General features: G+C 33.6%; 2 protein-coding genes across 2 annotated transcripts; both read left to right on the top strand.

The window, feature by feature from the left end:
• The first annotated feature begins 786 nt into the window (after positions 1 to 786).
• On the top strand, positions 787 to 13,655 carry LOC111061715 (facilitated trehalose transporter Tret1). Its single transcript, XM_022349410.2, has 7 exons — positions 787 to 943; positions 1,685 to 1,867; positions 2,340 to 2,689; positions 8,346 to 8,621; positions 9,623 to 9,928; positions 11,593 to 11,701; positions 13,064 to 13,655. Exons 2-7 carry the CDS (start codon positions 1,816 to 1,818, stop codon positions 13,453 to 13,455), a joined length of 1,485 nt encoding a protein of 494 aa, XP_022205102.1. The 5' UTR covers positions 787 to 943; positions 1,685 to 1,815; the 3' UTR covers positions 13,456 to 13,655.
• A 184-nt stretch (positions 13,656 to 13,839) lies between these two features.
• LOC111061255 lies at positions 13,840 to 15,734 on the top strand. The gene is made up of 2 exons (XM_022348948.2): positions 13,840 to 14,131; positions 14,758 to 15,734. The coding sequence occupies exons 1-2, from the start codon at positions 14,122 to 14,124 to the stop codon at positions 15,732 to 15,734; spliced, it is 987 nt and encodes a 328-aa protein (XP_022204640.2). The 5' UTR covers positions 13,840 to 14,121.
• Positions 15,735 to 20,719: the final 4,985 nt, after the last annotated feature.

The raw sequence follows: 20,719 nt of genomic DNA, 5'->3' as shown, positions 1-20,719 counted from the left end.
ATTGATAGCTTGGATATAAGTAGTAGGCTGCTAATATAGGTACTGAATAACATCTGGATTTGAATGTATCCTGCGATAGATTTTTTATGCAACATATAAGTTAATTGGAAATTCATGAAGAAACTCGATCATCTACACAACTGAATTTTTGTAAACGTGAATTCTTCGTGGCTATTAACTAGCAATTATTATTGTTCCATATTCTGTAATACAACCTATTAACTTATTATTCACATCAGTATATCATAATATACACGGATTATATTTTCTCTTATTAAATTGTGTAAGAAAAATTCATATAAGTAGGTGAAATGAAGAAAAACATGCAAACCCCAAAACTTCTAGATTTCTAAAATTTAAAAAGTTGCTAAAACTTTTAACATTTTTTTCAACTATCTTTGAAACCTACTCCAAAATGTTACTCTAGGTACCTCTAAATTAATACTCTAATTTAATTGATACTCATGTTATCAGTTCAAAGCCTGCTGTAGCCTATATACGAATATAATATGTTAGGTACCGTATTAATCGTAAATAGAGTAGGCCTAGTTGAAGATAAATTCATCTTCATTAGATTGAAAAAATAGTACAGCAGTACCATATCTATACCTTTATTTTATTTTCAATACCGTAATTTCATTTGTATACTAGTTGAGAATATCAACAAAATTGCAAGCCAATTTTATCGACATAGAAAATGAGTCCTTGAAAAATTCACCTTGGATCGTAGAGTATAAGTTCGCATCCTAAAAAAGGTCACCCTGATTTTCTAAAATTGGCAACACTGCCTCTTCCATACGCCGGTCCTTTCTGTCTTTTAATGGAGCAACGCACTGCTCTTATCACTCTTATCAATAATGCTCTTGCTGCCATCGATTGACAATATGTTTCGTTGATAAGTGCGACATTGCATTACAATCACATCCAATATTTATAGATTGAGGTAAGATTTAAACGATATATTGTCACCAATATTAATGCTTTGCAATAAAATTGACGCATACCTATCATAGAGTTTTATCTCGAGTTTGCACATTTGTAGGCTAAATTCCGCAATCCGTCAAAATGTCGGGATGATATTCATTATTTTACTATTACCTTCATAAAGGGATTAAGACAGCATGCTCAATTAAAACAGTAATGCTCATGAAGAATTATTTGAAATTATCAATCAAGCATGAGTTTGAAACAGTTTGCTATAATAGAAAAATAAACCGGCCGGCTTGTTCAGTATTACTTTCTTAATTTTATAGCCAATTTTGAACATAATCTGAAAAACGATTGGAATTTTTATCAATTAGAAACATGTTGCATTTTTAATGAGTATTTGCAACGAGCAATATTTACTCTATTATAGCCACAAAATATGTGGGCATTTACTTTAGTGTTTAGTTCGTTCATAGTGTTTAGTTTGGTGATGTAGTCCTATAAAAGAGAACGTTCATAATATCATTCGCTTGTTTTTTTAGGGTTTGATCGCATGATGCCCCTATAGATTATAAAGTATTACATATAGCTTAATAGTTCATAGTTAGCACTTTACCATTGAGCCGTAATCAAGTACAATCATCCAGGTATAAATATATCAAACTTTTCAAATATAAATCTATAAATAATAAATATCAAAGTAATAAATTATTGGTACTGTATAGCCTACATTTAACAATTAAAACCATTGTTTCAGATCATGGAGTGACCCAAATAAACGAAATGTTCACATCTTTAAACAAATCATTAAACGATTTTCCAGTGCTGAGTCATTTGGTTACCTATATATTACACTAGTGAAATCTGAGAGATTCTATATACCATCGAATGGCACCAATAATAGGACGCAAAACAAATCTCTATATTGCAGCATTCACAGGTAAATATAGTTAAAATTTCTAAAAAAATACAGTAGGATACTTATATAATATATTTTCAAGGGACCAGTAATATGGTACGGTATTCTAATTACCAACTTATATTATTCACGGCGAGGCAGTAAAAAGATGCTAGAGATCTTATTGCCCTAATATTGACCAGGCACAGGTATGAGGTCAAATACAGAGGTTGAATAACGCTTTTGATACGAGGTTAAAGTTCAATTATTTATCTTCCATTTACAATAAAAATTGTACAATTCAATTTTTTCAAAAAATTAATAATAGTTTTTCAAAACCAGATACAAGATAGTTAGAGTTCCTAGTTTGTAATCATCTCATTTTTTGTGATGGATCGTTAATTAATAAATTTGTGGCTCAACTATTTTTGAGTGTAGACATGCATTGTCAACCCATAATTATTCCTGACATACGAATGGTCATTATCTACAAGCCTAATTGAATTGTTGGCAGCGAACATAGCGTTCTCGTCATGCGGCTGCTGCCTGGCGTGGACATCGCCGACTCTGCCCCCCCTGATGGCGCCCGAGTCGTGGCTGTTGGTCAGCGTGGAGCAGTCATCGTGGGTTGGCTCGCTGATCGCTGTCGGCGGCTGCGTCGGACCCCTGATGGCCGGTCGCCTCCTAGACCTCATCGGTCGCAAGTCCAGCCTGCTCTGCAACATGCTTCTGCTACTTGTTGCATGGGCCGTACTCATGGCGGCGCAGCATGTCTGGATGCTCTACCTCGGCCGATTACTCACCGGCGTCGCTGTCGGCCTCATATTTATGGCTGTGCCCCTCTACATCGCCGAGATTACTGAGGTTCCTATAATCATTATTATATAAAATCATACATGTATATTAATTTATTCAAATATCCAATGATACTTCATAAATAGAACTAGAGACTTCAACCAGTTACACTCATATCGATGTTTGGATGTACGATTTCTTGCCGTCCTTGTATTCTATCAGATTGAATGAAACTTGATGATCACATCATATGTTTGTCAAGTTATTTTCAATCTTATAAAACTTATAAGGACGAAAAAATCGTACATCCAAAAATCAATGTGTGTGGAGCTAGACTTCTGCTACCTACTGCTAATGTTTACTGAAGCCGCTCCTCTGGCAACGGAGAGTTACCGGATTCAACTCCCGGTCTGGGCACAGTTTTTCTTTTTATAATATTTCATTATTTTAACGAATTCTCTTTTCCTATTTCCTAGTTCTTCGGTCAATATTTGCAGAAGGCCTAACAGAAGTCCTTATAGTTCTATGTATACAGCTTTCATACTGGATATTTGAATTCATTATTATTATATTTCAGCAGTTGATTAACTGCAGTTTCTGATAATTTTTCCATCGTATACAGCTATATCATATTTTACTATATAATAGTAGACGTTATATCATATAATCTATCTAGCAGTGTTCAATAGCCTACTGTAGAGTGACTTACGGGGACCTACTGCTATTTAAAATGCGCAGATAATTAATTTTACAAGGTATCCTAAATATTTTTTGTAGTATTTCATATCATACCATACCTTTTGATGGATGTGTAAATTCTATGAAGACTATTAATATATTTTTGATAAAATAAGAAAATTATTTTTCATTCAACTTGGGCTACATATTACTCAATTTATCTCCAATTGATAAATTTCGATTTTAATCATCCAAAGTAGGGAGGTACCGTAGACAGTTTTGGGCTATGCCTGTTGTCTTCTTCCAATCATTTTATAGTATATTGATAGAATGATTTGGGTTTGCCAATAAATGAAATAAATAAATACGGTAATGACTCAAAAACTTACATCCCAGAGGGGTTTGTAAAATTAACTGTCTTTGAAAAGCTCTAGTGGAATAATAATGCTTGAAATGTTTTTATGGACTATAGCCCAGTCAATGAAGGTCCGAAAATTAAATAAAAGCTGAATTTCTCACCATCGATAGAACCCTCCCAGAGGGTAATTCTACCAAAAGTCCCAAGAAATCCCCCTGGAGCTTTCACCCCCAGCCCCCTAAAACATGAAAAATGCAGGTAATCACGGAAAATCAAATATCTCTGTAACCATTGATCGGAAAGAGTTCTATTATATCTCATTGGATTTGTTAAATAATGGACTACAATATCAGTCACATTCATTCTCCCAATAAAACTAACAGTTTTCTTGATAAACTAATATATATGTAAAAATTTAGGGGGGTTGCGATTTGATTTTTTTGTTTTCTCCGATTAACTTCGAAGCAAGTGATTTAAAAGAAAAATGAGCCAAATAATTAATGTAGTCACTTCCATTGCGAATTCATTGATGTATATTGTTACGTATTTGCGATTTGATTTGACGCCGTGGAAGGGGAAACAGCCGACGCGGTACAGCGCGGCTGACTCTCTTCGCCATAGTAAACAGTAAACAGGAAATCAATTATCTCTGTAACCATTAATCGGAAAAAAATCTATCATATGTCATTCGATTCGTTACATTATTGACTACAATATTAGACGTATTCATTTTCTCAATAAAACAAACAGTTTCCTTGATAAAATAATATATATGATAAAATTTAGGGGTTTTTCGATTTGATTTTTTTGTTTTCTCCGATTAACTTTGAAGCAGATGATTTAAACGAAAAACGAGCCAAATAATTAATGTCGCAAATTTCATTGCAATCCATTGGTGTGTATTGTTATGTATTTGCGATTCGATTTGACGCTGTGGAAGGGGAAACAGCCGACGCGGTAAGGCACGGCTTACTCTCTTCACCATAGTAAACAGTAATATACCTCTAGTACTGCTTTCTCAGTTGCATCTTATTTACACTATGGCGCTCGAAACAATCAATTTCGTCCATTGTTTTGACATGCGCTGAAACTAAATTTCCACCTTTTAATTCTCTAAATTCTAAATATTATAATTTTCGAGATTCAACCAAGTTGATTACAGTAATACAGCTTTCATTGCTGGTTCTGGAGATCAGTATTTTTTACGTGAATTAATTATTTTAATGCCACTATTACAATACAGTCATCATTATTGATGTCTATGTTTTGATTGAAATGTGATAATTAACTCATCATTTCGTTGTTATATATGTGCTTCTAATTATGCATTCTATGACAGACAAAGATATTGTTTGCAACCGATAAGATATTCATACTACGGTATTACATAATATGATAAATATTTATGTATACGATCATAAATCTATGTTACAATTCATCATAAGTTATGAATGTCAAATACTGAGATAAATCATAGATTACAATAGTGATAATAGTGGCAATTTCCTGAAAAATCATATAGCGTGCAGTGTTTGCTGTTTTCCACAGTTAATATTCTCCAAGCCAAGTTGATAATATACCTACAGTTGAGCCAAAATATATATGACGGCTGAGGCATAACAATTATACATTGGGCTTGTTGAGTTGAAACTTTCTATGATTCTCTCTGTAAAAGTAGCTTATCTTCCGTTCTTACTAGTTGAATCTACATATCTAAACAGTCCAGTATGAAAATTCAGTAGATTCTAAAGATGAAAGCCATGCAAAAATACAAATTAAGGAAGAGTAAGCATTTATAAGAAGTAGGAAAATCATGAGAGTGTTTCACATTCTACCCTCTTAATCACAAGTTGAACAAGTAGGATAGAAAGTTGAATATTCAATTTATTGAAAACTAGATGTACAGTCCATTGAAGATGGAAAATTCGTAAAGAATCATGAATCAAGTACAAAGTAGCCTACCGTGTATTAGATGAATTGAAAGATGATTTATCATATTCTATTATTTGTTATCACATCAATGCTTCAACTCCACTCATCTTGTCATTCATTACACAAGGGCCTCAATGAGAACTTCATAAATGGAAGTAAAGCATGAGTAGAATCATACTGGAATTAGAAGGTTGGTAGAAGCTATTCTTGATGTCGATTAATGTTGATTTATATTGGTTTTGCTTCGGGCACCAAAAGAATAGACCAATTTTTATTTATATGCTGAAGCATTAAAACTAAATCTATTAAACATGATTTCTTATGACTTGGCATTCACAGACTTAGTTGGGTGAAGCTATTTGAAAAATGTACGGTATCTGATTATCAATATTATAGTTTTCACAGCATTCTAGTTGATTGTGATCATTGAAGGGTTGAAGTGAGTTAGTTCAAGTGAATTTTAGTACAAGTATTTTGTGGTTATGATGGGCTCTTCTTTATTTTCTATCGATGTTTTACTCCAGTAGAGAAGATTGAGAATGTTAGTTTTATATTTTAAAAGCTTTGAAGGTACGGTAACATGAATTTGATAAGCCCAGTATTAAATTAATAGATGTTTTTCATTGTATCGCTTGTATCAATGTTACATGCAACATTCATCACTATTCTCTCAAGAATTAGTTTGTTATGAATTCCATGATCTGAAAATTCAAATTTAAATGCTATTTGGATGACGTTCACATTCCATTTGTTTTTTTTACAATAATTGTTACATTGGAGAGTCAAGCAATTTAATCCATTTGGAAGTATAAAAGGAAATCACAGTGCAAATTGAACAGTGGATAGTCACTTTGATTCAGTTGCTCTATTCATTTTCGGCTTGATACTATCATTTTTAATTTGAGTTGATCAGAGATGTGCATTGTATATAATGTTTATATTTTAGTTTGACTAATCTCTTATCACAGTATCGCTTTCATTCATAAACATGATAATCCCAAATAAGTTGATTACCTTAAGGATGTAGCTTATCTTACGTTGAACAATACAAAGAATTTTCATTAAATTACCGTAGGTACTATTATGATGATCATTGGAATTTCTGCCTGTGGTTGGGAAAAAGTCATATTGAGATCCTCGAAATTCGTACCTATTAGAAAAAGTTGAATTATCACTAGAATTTTTTCTATTTGTTTCAAATACCTTTTACTTTTATTTTCTAAAATCTTTACTTTAATTTTATTAAATACCTACCCTCTTATTTTCTTTGTTCACCCGATCCGATGATACTCATTCCATTATCAAGACTATTGTTTAAATTATAAAAAGTAATCAAATAAAAAGAAGAAACACAAAAAAGCTATGAAAAGAAATTTTGAATCTTCATTTTTCACAAAATAAGGATAAGGTGGAGAAGTCGGACACGTCATAATCTACAAACTTCATTGAAGAACATCAACATCTGAAACTAGAGTTATCAAATTGTGATACTACGTGTGACTCGTATTGAGATGACACACTTGAAATTGATAAATTCTGTGAGCATACAACGAAAGCCTGATTTTTATCATCAGCGTAGTTAAATCAAGACAAGTATAATAATCTGTAGAGTATTGAAAAGTGGAAATCTAGATTCAGAACATGTCTTAACAATAGACAAAATTGATTGTTTCGAGCGCAAGAGTGTAAATACGATGCAATGTAGAAAGCTGTACTATTACCTACTGTTTACTGAAAACTGTTTACTATGGTGAAGGGAGTCAGCCGCGTCTGCTGCTTCCCCTCCCACAGCGTCAAATTGAATCACAAATACATAATGATACACATCAATAGATTTGCAATGGAATTGCCGACATTAATTATTTGGCTCATTTTTCTTTAAAATCATCTGCTTCAAAGTTAATCGGAGAAAACAAAAAAATCAAATCGAAAAACCCCAAAATTTTTTCATATATATATCATTTTATCAAGGAAACTGTTTGTTTTATTGAGAAAATGAATACGTCTAATATTGTAGTCAATAATGTAACGAATCGAATGACATATGATAGATTTTTTTCCGATTAATGGTTACAGAGATAATTGATTTCCTGTTTACTGTTTACTATGGCGAAGAGAGTCAGCCGCGCTGTACCGCGTCGGCTGTTTCCCCTTCCACGGCGTCAAATCAAATCGCAAATACGTAACAATATACATCAATGGATTCGCAATGGAAGTGACTACATTAATTATTTGGCTCATTTTTCTTTTAAATCACTTGCTTCGAAGTTAATCGGAGAAAACAAAAAAATCAAATTGCAACCCCCCTAAATTTTTACATATATTTTAGTTTATCAAGAAAACTGTTAGTTTTATTGGGAAAATGAATGTAACTGATATTGTAGTACATTATTAAACAAATCGAATGACATATAATAGAACTCTTTCCGATCAATGGTTACAGAGATATTTGATTTTCCGTGATTACCTGCATTTTTCAACTTTGAGGGTGGCTAGGGGTGAAAGCTCCAGGGGGATTTCTTGGGACTTTTGGTAGAATGACCCTCTGGGAGGGTTCTATCGATGGTGAGAGATTCAGCTTTTATTTAATTTTCGGATCGAAAAAACCTTTATCGACTGGGCTACTATATGAATACTGAAATGACAGACTGTGATCGGTAAACAGTATCGCTTGTGCCAGAACAAAAATCAACAATCCTATATTATGTGCATGCTGTGCGGATGGTTTCAAATAACTGAACTTTATTTTGTTTGTAGGACGAAGACCGCGAAGCCTTGTGTGCTTTGAACGAACTATTCCTTGCCGCCGGCTTCCTAACAGCCTACGCCGCTGGGTCGTACCTCTCCTATCACAACCTGATATTCGTCTGCATTGTGATGCCTGTCGTCTTCCTGCTCATATTCCTGTGGATGCCAGAGTCACCCCACTACTTGCTAGCCAAAGGCAAACGACAGGAGACCATCAGAATCCTGCAGTGGCTGAGGGGTGGCCTACCAGAGGACTGTATCGAGAAGGAGCTCATTGAAATACAAGCAAGTATATAGACCAATGAATATTGAAAAAGAAAATATGAAATTTCAATGGAATGATACTACAGTACTTATTATTCTTCATGCACCACCAGAGGAGTTAATTCAGAAAATTTTAAATTTTTATTACTGTAGAAGACGGCTAGTAGCTAGTATTACTGTTGGATAGTAGCTCTCATCGAATTTCCTTCTAGCTGTTTACCCAGTTGTCAATATTTTTCGAGGTGGTTGACAGCATCAATTTAGAATTTCCTACTATAGGTTAATCATGTCATAAATTCATAAACATTTGAACAAATTAAATTTCTCATTAATTTGCATCTGCTGTATGTTGAATGCATCACATTGATAAAATGGATTGGATAGAATAAATTAATATTGGAATTTTCTCTCGTATTTGTTGGTATCAGATGAGAAAGTAAAATTTAAAATTGAATTATGTTCATTTCTCATGTTACAGCTACAGTGCAATAAAAGAAAATTCTTAATACTAGGAAACTAAATTAGGTACTCGACTTTCGTAGCTGGGAAATTTTGATGCTGTAGAATGTACTCACGGGGAAACTGAACTGCTATTTTAAATGTGCAGATTCTATACAATGTTAATGTTATGTCATTAAACAGATTCCCTTCTGCTATTTAGCTCTTCGGTTAATATTTGCAGTAGCAAAAGTCCCTGTTCTTATCTCTGTTATCCTAGAATCCAATTTTTGATAAGCATCAAAATTTCCCAGTTACGAAAGTCTAGTAATTTTAGTTTCATATTATTGAGAATGTACTTTTATTGCACTGTAGCTGCAACATGAGAAATGAACATAATTCAATTTGAATTTTACTCTATCATCTGATACCATCAAATTCGAGAGAAAATTTCAATAGGAAAAATGTATGTTAGATGGAAGAATTATTGTTAAAAATTGCAGTTGATCAACTGCTGAAGTATTCCATAGCTAGAAATTTAATTTTAAACATATTTTATTCATTTGAAAAAATATATTTTCTAGGCGCTGCTAGACAGCTCAGCCAACCAACTGACGCTGCGCGGCATTTGCGAGTCGCGCGGCGGACTGCGCGCTCTCTACCTGACATGCGCACTCATCTTCATCCAGCAGTTCTCAGGCATCAATGCAGTGCAGTTCTACACGCAGCAGATATTCGCGCGCGCCACTGAGGTGTTGTCACCGTCGCTGTCATGTGTGCTACTAGGCGTAGTCCAGGCTGTGTCGGCCGTCTTCACGCCTCCCATAGTCAAGTACCTCGGCCTCAAGGTGCCGCTCATCGTGTCGGGCGCCGGCGTTTCTGTGTCGCATGTTAGTAGCCACTGTAGCCCCAAGCTGATGTTGCTTTATATATTCACAAAGATACACAGTGTCTAAACTCTGCAATAAAGTTAGGTATCAAATAAGTTGACCAATTACTTTCAAAGTTGTCATCCTTATAAGGTGCGTACAGATATACGCGCCGCGAACATGAGCGATTCACTTTTAATCAGCTGATTATATCTGTATTTTTAACTGTAAGAAAATGTAAGATACAGCTGATATAAAAAGCTTGGCATCAGCTGATTAAAAGTGAATTGCTCATGTTCGCGGCGAGTAAATCTGTACGCACCTTTAAGCACACATCAACAGACAGATGCAGAAAGATTGATTGATTGCCTTTATTAAGGGCGGAGTTAGTACTCCAGGTCCTCTCTGCCATACAACCCTAACAGACGTATACATACCGACTGATGTCTTTGGTCAACGCACATAGCAGATATCAGCAGACAAAATTAACATTCAACCAAAATAACAAATTTCAGATATGCTTTGATCAAACCTTTAGTGTCTCTTGCGGTATAGTCTACTGTTGATAAACTAGAGTTAACACAAGCATGATATAAAAAGTAGGATACCGTAAAGATAGATTGATTAATGCATTTTATTTGCATACAACATAAGAAGTGATTTGGGTGAAGTTGGAGCAATAAATAGCTCTCCTCTTCACTTGACCCACGAAAGGCATATACAGACGTTTAGAAAATCATCCTGCATATAGAGCAATAAAAAACATCTGCATGCAGATGTCGGCAGAAATACGCATAGATGATCGTCTTTGTTCATTATTGGAACATTTAATAAGCTGGGAAGCGATTTTTCCTTTGCTAGTCATCATATATGTCTGTTGCGGTGTGTGCTAGTGGCACGTTGCATATAATAAAGATATCATATATTATTATAGTAGCGGCTATCGGACCTACATTAGCTGCTATAAAATAAGAACGCGGGGTTGAAAATCTAAAATTTACAAAAAATACAATATAAAAATGAGAACATTTTTTATGTAGGCCTAAATTTATATAATAATCCTTGTGAACATATTAAATTTGAATTAAATTACGTTTAAAATTTTAACACTTTCCAGTACAATTCTTGTCAAGGTGAAGTAGATCAATTCAGCAATGTACGGTATACTCAAAATTATATATTTTTCACTGTCTTCTTTGTACTTGAAGTATTCAATGATACAATAAATACAACAATTAGTATAAATTATTCATAGAGCTTCTCAAGCTGAACGGAACAGTATCCAAAATCAGGAGATTTAACAATCTTGAAAGGCTGTTAATTGTCGGTCCAGTATTAGAATAATTTTCAATAGCTCATCGGATCTCCATCTAGCTGTTTACAGTACCCTGTTGTCAATATTTGCAGTAGCAGAAGTCTTCGGGGTGAATTACAGCATTTAATTTGGATTTTCGTTTAATAATAATAATAATAATTAATTTTCAATAGAATTACTGTAATCTTCAAAAGTGATTTTTGTTGTGACGACCTACATATTGTAATAAATAATTTTCACTTTGAAATAATCTATGAAGAATAAAATTGTAGCAGTATAGCAGTATTATATTGTGATGATACTACTAATATTTTAAAAATTATTAATCAAGTAGATAGTACTTGTAATCCTATTAAATTGCATTTTTCAGTTTATGCTGGGATTGTACTATTACTTGGACAATTGCGGGTACAATGTTGACAGCATACAATGGCTTCCGGTGTTGAGTCTTCTCTCCTTCACATTCTTCTTCTGTTTCGGTAAGTTTCGAGTTTGTATTCGAAACCTACCGTACAAAATATAGATGATGCCGATTGATACTCTGAATAAAATAAGTTGAAATTAGAGCTTCCACCCTACTTGTTAATATCGACGTTTCCCGATAGTGTAACATTGTAACATTCTCATAAGCAACTTAATATGTATACTCAATGTGACAACGCTGTATTGTCCAAGACCCCATAAAAAAACGAGTGAAATAGACGCGTATTCTATTCCTTGCGTCTTCTTTCCTTGGTCTCTATTATGGGGCGAGTCTATTCCGCTAGTATAGTTTTCCTCATGAAAGAGGCCAAGCATCCTGTAAACGATGTGAAAAAATCCGCGCGTCTATTACGCTCGCATATTTGGGGACTAACACCAACAGTATCGTCGCATTAAATGGATATTCAAAAGAAAACACTAATAAATAATCAGAACACAATGATACCTATTTGTTATCAGTAGCACTTAATATCTAGGTGTCTTCATCGAAGAATATTTAGAATGGGACATCCTCATAAAATTTATTTGCAGAAGAATAAGATATACCTTTCCTATAAATTCTAAGGAGCAAAAACTTGATTATCAAAACCATTCGAAAAGAGCGTAGATTTTTTCCAACCAGTTTGACTTTAGAAGAATTAGACAGTTTATTATATTTATTAAGTGTAGTAAAAAATATAGACCCACCTCGAATAAAATATTTGATCTATAATACTAACAATGAAACTAACAAAAGACAATATATTTACATAAGCAGTAAAATTGTAAATGAAATTCCTGATCATTATATTAACAGTGCCAAAATAACTGAAAAAGTAAAACATGATATAGGCTAAACTTGGATTAAGAGCAATTCCTTTCATCAATGAGAAGCTAACACTATAAGAGTTAGTAATCTTCTGATTTGTGTGCTTGCTTGCTGATAAGTTACTTCTGTACGGTACTTTGCAATCCTTAATAAATCCTCTGAGTGTTTCAAATTATTTTCTACCACCTGTCCTATCGGTTTTTCCATTATAACATTAGGTACTATCCTTCTACCCATCCTTTCATACCTACCTTCTCTTCACTTTTTCTGATACCTTTCTTACCCTCTCAAGAATTGAAGGTTTTCCTAGTACATGGAAAACCATAGTTGGAAAACTTTTTAATCCTCACCCCCTTTTTTCACCACAGTACATATTACGGTATGTTATTTATTATTTGCATGTATTCATTTGTATCATATACTTCTGCTTGGAAAATTCATAATAAAACACAATCTGACAACGACGAAATTTTGTCAACTGAAAGATCAATGCTCAACTTGTTTTATTCAGACTAGAGGATGAAAAATAATTAAAAATTTTTTTCTCCAGGATTTGGTCCACTACCCTGGGCAACAATGGGCGAAATGTTTCCTCCCAACATGAAAGCAATGTCATCGGCGTTTGTCACCTCGTTCTGTTTCATGCTGATGTTTGTGATAACGAAATTCTTCTCCAACTTCTCGTCAATGTTGGGCAGTCATTCGTCATTTTGGCTTTTCTCGTTGCTCTGTGCACTTGGAACGGTTTTCACCTATTTCTATCTGCCCAACACCAAGGGAATGTCGCTGCAAGACATACAGGATTTGCTAAATGACAGGTACAAGACCACTAGTGACCCTGTCGACGAGAAAGGAAAACTCTATAATATTGCTCCTGTATGCATTGAGCAGAATTTGGAGAATGCGGATCACTTGCATAATACAATACATGTTCTGGTTTAATTGGAAAAATACTCATTATCTAGACTTGGAATTTCAACGATGATACAAATTACAATGATAATATACTTTTTCATTTAAATTCAATATTGATGATTAACTGTATAGACGTTTAGTGATATTGTAAAATTCAATATTTGAATAAAGATGTGAGTGATACATTTCAGGTTTTAAATTGTTGATATTAAACATTGTTCTATTGTTCTTTGAGTTTAATTTGAAGTTAACTAAGAAAAGTATAAATGAAATAAAAACAATATTTAGGTATATATATACGTCTCCACTTGAACAGTTTTATTGGCACAAAACTTGAGGCATAATGTAAGGTGTTGTTGGAACAACGATGAAATATATCTTCTATTGAAAACAAACACTCATATTTGAGGCGTTCAGCGCAATAGTGGCCCAACCCACAAAATTATCAAATTCAAGTTGTCAGCTGTAAATATTCCCTATAACATGAAATGTAAACGTAAAAGTGGCCTAAGCAACCTTTCTCATTCTTCCCGTAGATGGCAGCACAAGTTTGTTATTGCTCTACTGTTTAGTCGTTAGAAAATGATGGCAATACTGGCCCAAGCCACATGCTCGTGGGATAGGCCAGTATTGCAGAAGTCATGTTGAACAGCGCTTTGTGTCTTCAATAATATTGCTTCGTATTTCATCACAATGTTTGAAGGTGAGTGCTTTTATTTCTTGATCATAATCAAATATTTGTTTATTCTTCATATTTTGACTGAAAACTAATTGATTCCATCATAAATATTAATGAATCATTTTTCCATACAAGATAACCTCTAAATATTTTGGCTAGATTTTCTCTACTACCATTCTACAACATTAGTATTTCATTTCAAGTTCATAGAACTTGGAACTATTTCGAAATTAATTCAAAATAGTTTTTTATTCTATAGAAATGAATTATTTTAATGTACAAGCTTGTACAGTTTTTTAATAAAATTTTAATTACACACACATTAGGCCTACCTTGGGTAAGTATATCAAATGGTTGAGTCATGCATCTACCTTCAATCAAAGCAGCATATTTACTCATTAATTTTATACTTTTGAGCATTTTTACTTTTGTAATTGTTGAGGTTATCCATGCTTCTTGAAACTGCAGTATTAAGTTAAATAATGATGAATAAACTTATACTTGCTTTGCAGCTCACTCACGATTTCTATGTGTCGTGTACGCAAAGGTGAGTAGCTTGAAACGCGTCCACGATTTTTACTTTTCTCAAAAGGAGTTCCACTTTTTCCTATGATAATAACTAATAATTTTTTATTTTGAACTTGTTACAGATGATTCAATGTCTGAGCTGGAAGAAGACATCTATGACTCATCCTCTTGCCATCCAACTTCAGGTGATGAATCTTCTACCGATGATGACTGCATGAACAATGTTGCTGTGGAAACTAACAGAGCATCTTCATCCAGAGACGGACAAAACAATGACAACTCAACAGGAGCTGGTGAATTGAATAATAATCAACCGGTTGATGAGGTAAGATTAGCTAAACGTGGGAAAAGAAGGTACAAAGATGAAAGCAAATGGAAGCGGAATGAAAGAAAAAGACTGAGAAATTCTGGAAAACAGTACCATAATGTTTCAAAAAAATTAATTCCTGAGAAGCAATTCAACGAGAATATGGACTGTACATGTAAAGTTGAGTGCAGCACTTTGATTGACACAGAACATAGGAGAAAATTGTTCAAATCATTCTATTCTATGGGAAATTTTGACATGCAAACGTCATATATTTGCTCTTTGATCAAAGTAAGCCCTAAGCAACGAACTTATACTAAGAATGATTCTAATAAGAGAAATTACACTAGAATGTATTACCTGCCCAACCAGAATGGTATAGAAATAAAAGTTTGTAAGACTTTGTTCAAGGCAACATTTGCCATCTCAGACGGTCGTCTAACAAGAGCTCTAAGTGGAAAACCTCATGGAAGTACACCTCCCATTGATAGGAGAGGTAAACAACCCTGTCAATTCAAAACAAGTGAAGAGAAAATAAATCAGATAAAGCAATTCATCTCAAAATTCCCCACTTATTCATCCCATTATTCACGCAATAAAAATCCATCTAGAAAATATCTTCCTCCAAATTTGAATCTCTCCAAATTATACAGCCTCTACAAAGAAGAATGCCCCAATCCAGTTCGTCCATTCATTTTCAAAAAGATTTTCAATAGAGAGAATAGAATCTTTCATTCCATTCACCGTTGTCAGATACATGCAAAAAATGTGATGCCTTTGATATCAAACTGAAATCAGCAGGAGCAGATGGTGATATTGCATCAATTGAAATGGAAAAACAACTTCACTTGCGAAAAGCTGAGTCTGCTAGAGCTGGCATGAAAGCTGATGCTGAAGCTGGAAAAACTGATCCTGATTTGACTGTAATTGCATTTGATTTGATGAAAACTTTACCTACACCTTTACTTTCTGTAGGAACAGCCTACTACAAGAGACAATTATGGACCTATTGTCTAGGAGTGCACAATTTGTCCACTAATGATGCTCATATGTATGTATGGGATGAAACTATTGCTTCCAGGGGACCAGCAGAAATAGGTTCTTGTATTATGCACTTTATAAAAAATCATGTGTCTACAAGCAAACTGATAATGTACAGTGACCAGTGCGGAGGTCAGAATAGAAATATTAAAATGGTGGCATTTTGCACTCATATTACTGATTCAGTACAGTACTGTGTCAATGAAATTCATCATAAATTCTTGGTCTCTGGTCATTCATACCTACCGTGTGATCAGGATTTCGGCATCATAGAAAAGCAGAAGCGTTTTTTCAATGAGATCTTTGTACCAAGTGATTGGGTAAAAGTAATCAGCCAGGCAAGAAAGAAAAATCCTTTCTCTGTGACAGTGATGAAGCAACAAATGATGAAGTCTCCAAAAACAATTCTCGACAATGTGACCAATCGTAAGGTGAATGCAGAAAAGAGCAAAGTTGAGTGGCTGAAAATGCAGTGGATTCACATCAGTAGGGGGCATCCATATGTAATGTTCTACAAATACTCAAATAGTGATGACGTCCAATTTTCTTCCGTCAATCTATCCAAGAGGAAGAGAAATGAAGTTACAGATCTCCAGCCGCTATATCCAAATGGGAGGGCAATTGACACCGCAAAGTACAATGATCTACAGTCCCTTCTGCCTTATGTACCTCCAGTTCATCATCCTTTCTACTCATCCATCAAAACGTCAACAGCAGTAGAAGATACTGGGCTTGTAGTAGATGATGACTCAGACTCTAGTGAACATTGATTGAATTTGATTACAGTAAGGTTTTCCAATAACTTCTATCATTCATAATTTCAATTTTATCAGGCCTACTTGATCCATTTTTTATAATAATTGAAGATTTTTTCGATAGTCTATTATAATGTGCATATTAATTATTATTTTTCCATTACTTACAAACTAGAATGCTTATGATAACACTCATCATACCTGATTGAAATGAAATTAGGCCTGGTAATGGAACAAACAAAATATATATTCTCTCAATTCTTATTAATTTTCAATTTAAATTGTTATTGTTGAGCTTATTCCTCAATTTTATTTGATTTTAATAATAAAAAATGAATTTCTTAGTTTATTTAGTCTCATTATTCTCTTGGCCTATGCAACAAATTCCAGAAAAGTTTCAATTTGAGTTAATGCAATAGTGGCTCAACCCACAATTTTTTCGAAATTTATGACATTTTTGAATTTTTCAAATTATTTTCATAAAGATAGATCAATTATAAGTGTCTATACAAAAATTCAATTCAATTGATCATATGGTAATGAATCTAAGGAATGTGTGAATTCTCGAAAAACTTTGTTCCTGCTTTTCCAATAAACACACTCCATGGGCTTGGGCCACTATTGCGCTGAACGCCTCATTTGTGGCTGTGGTTATACGTTACTTGAAATAATATTCCAATCAACTTTGTTTTATCAGTGAGAAGGAGATTTTGGATAAACGAAAACATTTTTTTCATTAAATTTATTAAATTGTTGGATAAGGTATAATTACAATATTCAGGACAGAAAATGAGGTCAGAAATAATATTTATTCCTCACTCAAAAAAGAAACCAAAGTATATTTTACTAAGCAAGCTTATAAAGAAGGTAGATCGGATGAAAATAGAATTCTTAGTTTTGAACTTTTGAAAGTTCAATAAAAAAGCTGAAAACAAAAAAAGTGAATTTGAAGGATATTGGATCTAAGTTTAAAAATATTCATGGACACGCGTTTACAAAAGTAGTTCTGTTTTCTACAACTTCTTTTTCGGCTATAAATTCAATTTTGAATTAGCATTTTTGAATATTATCTTATGTTCCAATGGTTTTAGTTAGCTATTCCATTTAGAATGTAATTCATATAAATATCGTCTTGGTTCGAATTTGGGAAAGGCTACCAGTACCTGTACCACTAAAAACATTTTTCTTAATAAACTTATATTACTCAGAGACTTACATAATATTATGTTGATAATGTCAATATAATAGAATATGTTTTTATTCCACAGAAAAGCAAATAGAATACAACAATAGTAGATAGTACTTATTTATAAAACTTAGCACATAATGAAACTAAGTTTATTAATGTCATGTCTAGTGAATCTGGGAAGAATGTGTGTTACTGTATGTTATATAGCTCACAAAAAATTAAGTTCATCCTAGAGTTTATATCGTGAGAAAATTGATGTATTATTGTAGTTTTGAAATTTATTCAAGTCCAACTGTCGTTTATAATGTAGTAGTATGTCTACTGTATAGGCTACTGTTTATTGTATATTGTTGTATAGTCTAGTATAATGTAGATTGTCAAAAAATGAAGTATTTTCTTATTGAAAATAAAATATCTGCAAATCCAAAAGGAATATTGTTAGAGTACTGTGATTAGAAATGAAATTGATTTGATCCAGTCATTTTCATCTAGAAAAAGTATTGTGATAATGGATGAAATTTTTATTTAGTACTGTAGTAGGAGTGGATTATATTTTATGAAAAATGTTCATTCTTCAATTATTTACTAGTTCTTCTTCTAACATTAAAAGTATTTATTTGTGAGTCCAAGTAAAAGCTAAGTTGTCATTGGCGATTGAAATATCATGATTAAATATATATAAGATTATTCTGAAATTGATATTGAAAAGGTAAAAACATTCATATTCATACAGTCTACTTAAAATATATAAATTCTTATGAAAGATTTCAACATAAATGTGAAAATATCAAAACTTTGAGTCAATATGATGTGGAATTATATGAACCTAGAGTCAATTTTACATATCAATCATCTACAATACCTGATTTATTGCAAGGATTATGATTTGCATAATATTAATGTAGTACTTGGATAATATCCGTAATGTTGATTGGTTAATATTATGTAGCCGTTTCTAATGGAGTATAGAATACATATTACTTTTGTGGAATGAAATTACACAAAATTTATTAGATTCATGAAAAAAGTTTACTAATATTTAAAATGTTTTAAAAATAGTATTTAATATTTATTGTCACTCAATCATAACACGTCGTGTTATTATACAGAGTTAGGTACTACAAAATATTTATAATAGGTTTTGAAAATTCATAATATTATCGAAGTACTTATTTGAATTCATTTTATTATTTTTTATACCGATGGAAGGAGGAAATTCAAAAGTTTTTTTAGACTGGACAGTCAGGACGCGCAGTCAGCTATAGTGAGATCCACGTTATAATGACAGTGGATTAAAATGGGAGAACAGCGTTGCCGATTTTCTGCCTTGATTAATTATCTTTCTACATTGTCAAAAACAGATTTGGCATCGTTGTGGAGCAAGAAAAGGATAGTACTACCTGCTTTGACGAATAATAGACAAGGATAGTAACACCAAAGTTGATGAAATACTGTCATTACAAGGTGGACCTCACTATAGGCAGGCAATCGCTGACTCCGTCACCGGGCATTTGAACAGACACGTTTTGGCTACCAGTGTGGTCGTCGGGCTCGGCATCCAACCACCGCAGCAGCCAAAATGTGGCTGCCAGGATGGCTGTCCTGGTCTAAAAACAGGGCCCGGTGATTGAGTGAGCGAGCGACTGCCTGCACGGCTGGCTGTGTGACCTAGCTGTTAGTCTAATAAGGGTCCGACAGTGGCGTTTTCTCTATATAAGCGAGGAAAGCAGGGCTTGCCTTGGCCATGAAGAGAGTAAAATAAAAATTATACAATCTCCAAGATTGCTTGGAAGTTCTGCTAATACTTGTATATAAAGCCAGCATAATTTTGGAAATGGTGATTTGAACTTAGTGCTCTAGCTGACAGTTTCTATTCGTCTACAGCAACCTATCTCACAGGATCTGGATGGCTACAGCCGTAGCGCTATGCTATGGCCAAGCAGTGAAAGCGAGCTCACAAAGCCTGTATATCTAAGCTTGTAGCACTATGACTATACTATAGTGAGGTCCACGTTATAATGACAGTATTTTTTCAACTTTGGTTTTGCTATCCTTGTCTATCATTCGACAAAGCCGGTGGTACTACCCTTTTCTAGGTCCACAACGATGCCAATTATGTTTTTAACGGTGTAGAAATATAATTAATTAATGGAGAGAATCGGCATCGCTATTCTCCTATCTTTATCCACTGCCATTATGAAGTGGACCTCACTATAGTAGTCAATATGACATGCCTGTTGGAGCAATGGAAGTTTGGTTATGTTCAAAGCATCAATCAATAAACTAATCGATCTTTATTATCCTTCTGGCAGTTCGTCACCGTAGATAGAAAGTTTTAGTAAAATTTTGTACTATCCAGAAGTGAAAGTGTTTTTTATGATCCAAAAAAGTTCATAAATGAGAATGATAATTGATAGACTATTTATTAATTTTATTTATTAGACTATTGATAGACTATCTATATAATATATAAAAGCGAAATGGCACTCACTCACTGACTGACTGACTCACTCACCCACTCGCAGAACTAAAAATCTACCGGACCAAAAAAGTTCAAATTTGGTAGGTATGTTCAGTTGGCCCTTTAGAGGCGCACTAAGAAATCTTTTGGCGATATTTTAACTCTAAAAGGGCGGTTTGCACAGTCAAAGCTTAAACTGAATGTAATTAGCTGGTGGCTTAAACTCAAAATGTAACACATTATAACAAACGAGACTAGATACGGATTTAATCCAGTTTAAAATGAAATTTAGTTTAAACTGTTACTGTGCAAACGGCCCTAAGGGTGGTTT

The sequence above is a fragment of the Nilaparvata lugens genome, chromosome 1 (assembly GCF_014356525.2).
Source record: "Nilaparvata lugens isolate BPH chromosome 1, ASM1435652v1, whole genome shotgun sequence".
NCBI lineage: Eukaryota > Metazoa > Arthropoda > Insecta > Hemiptera > Delphacidae > Nilaparvata > Nilaparvata lugens.
The sequence above is the reverse complement of the archived record's forward strand: the minus strand, read 5'-3'. Positions and strand labels throughout refer to the sequence as shown.

What these genes read in the sequence shown, in the direction of transcription:
- LOC111061715 (XM_022349410.2), top strand. Translation starts at nt 1,816, where the DNA reads ATGGCACCAATAATAGGACGCAAAACAAATCTCTATATTGCAGCATTC. An exon ending in AGGAGCTCATTGAAATACAA is followed by an intron (nt 8,622 to 9,622) that starts GCAAGTATATAG and finishes TATATTTTCTAG; the next exon opens with GCGCTGCTAGACAGCTCAGC. An exon ending in CACATTCTTCTTCTGTTTCG is followed by an intron (nt 11,702 to 13,063) that starts GTAAGTTTCGAG and finishes TTTTTTCTCCAG; the next exon opens with GATTTGGTCCACTACCCTGG.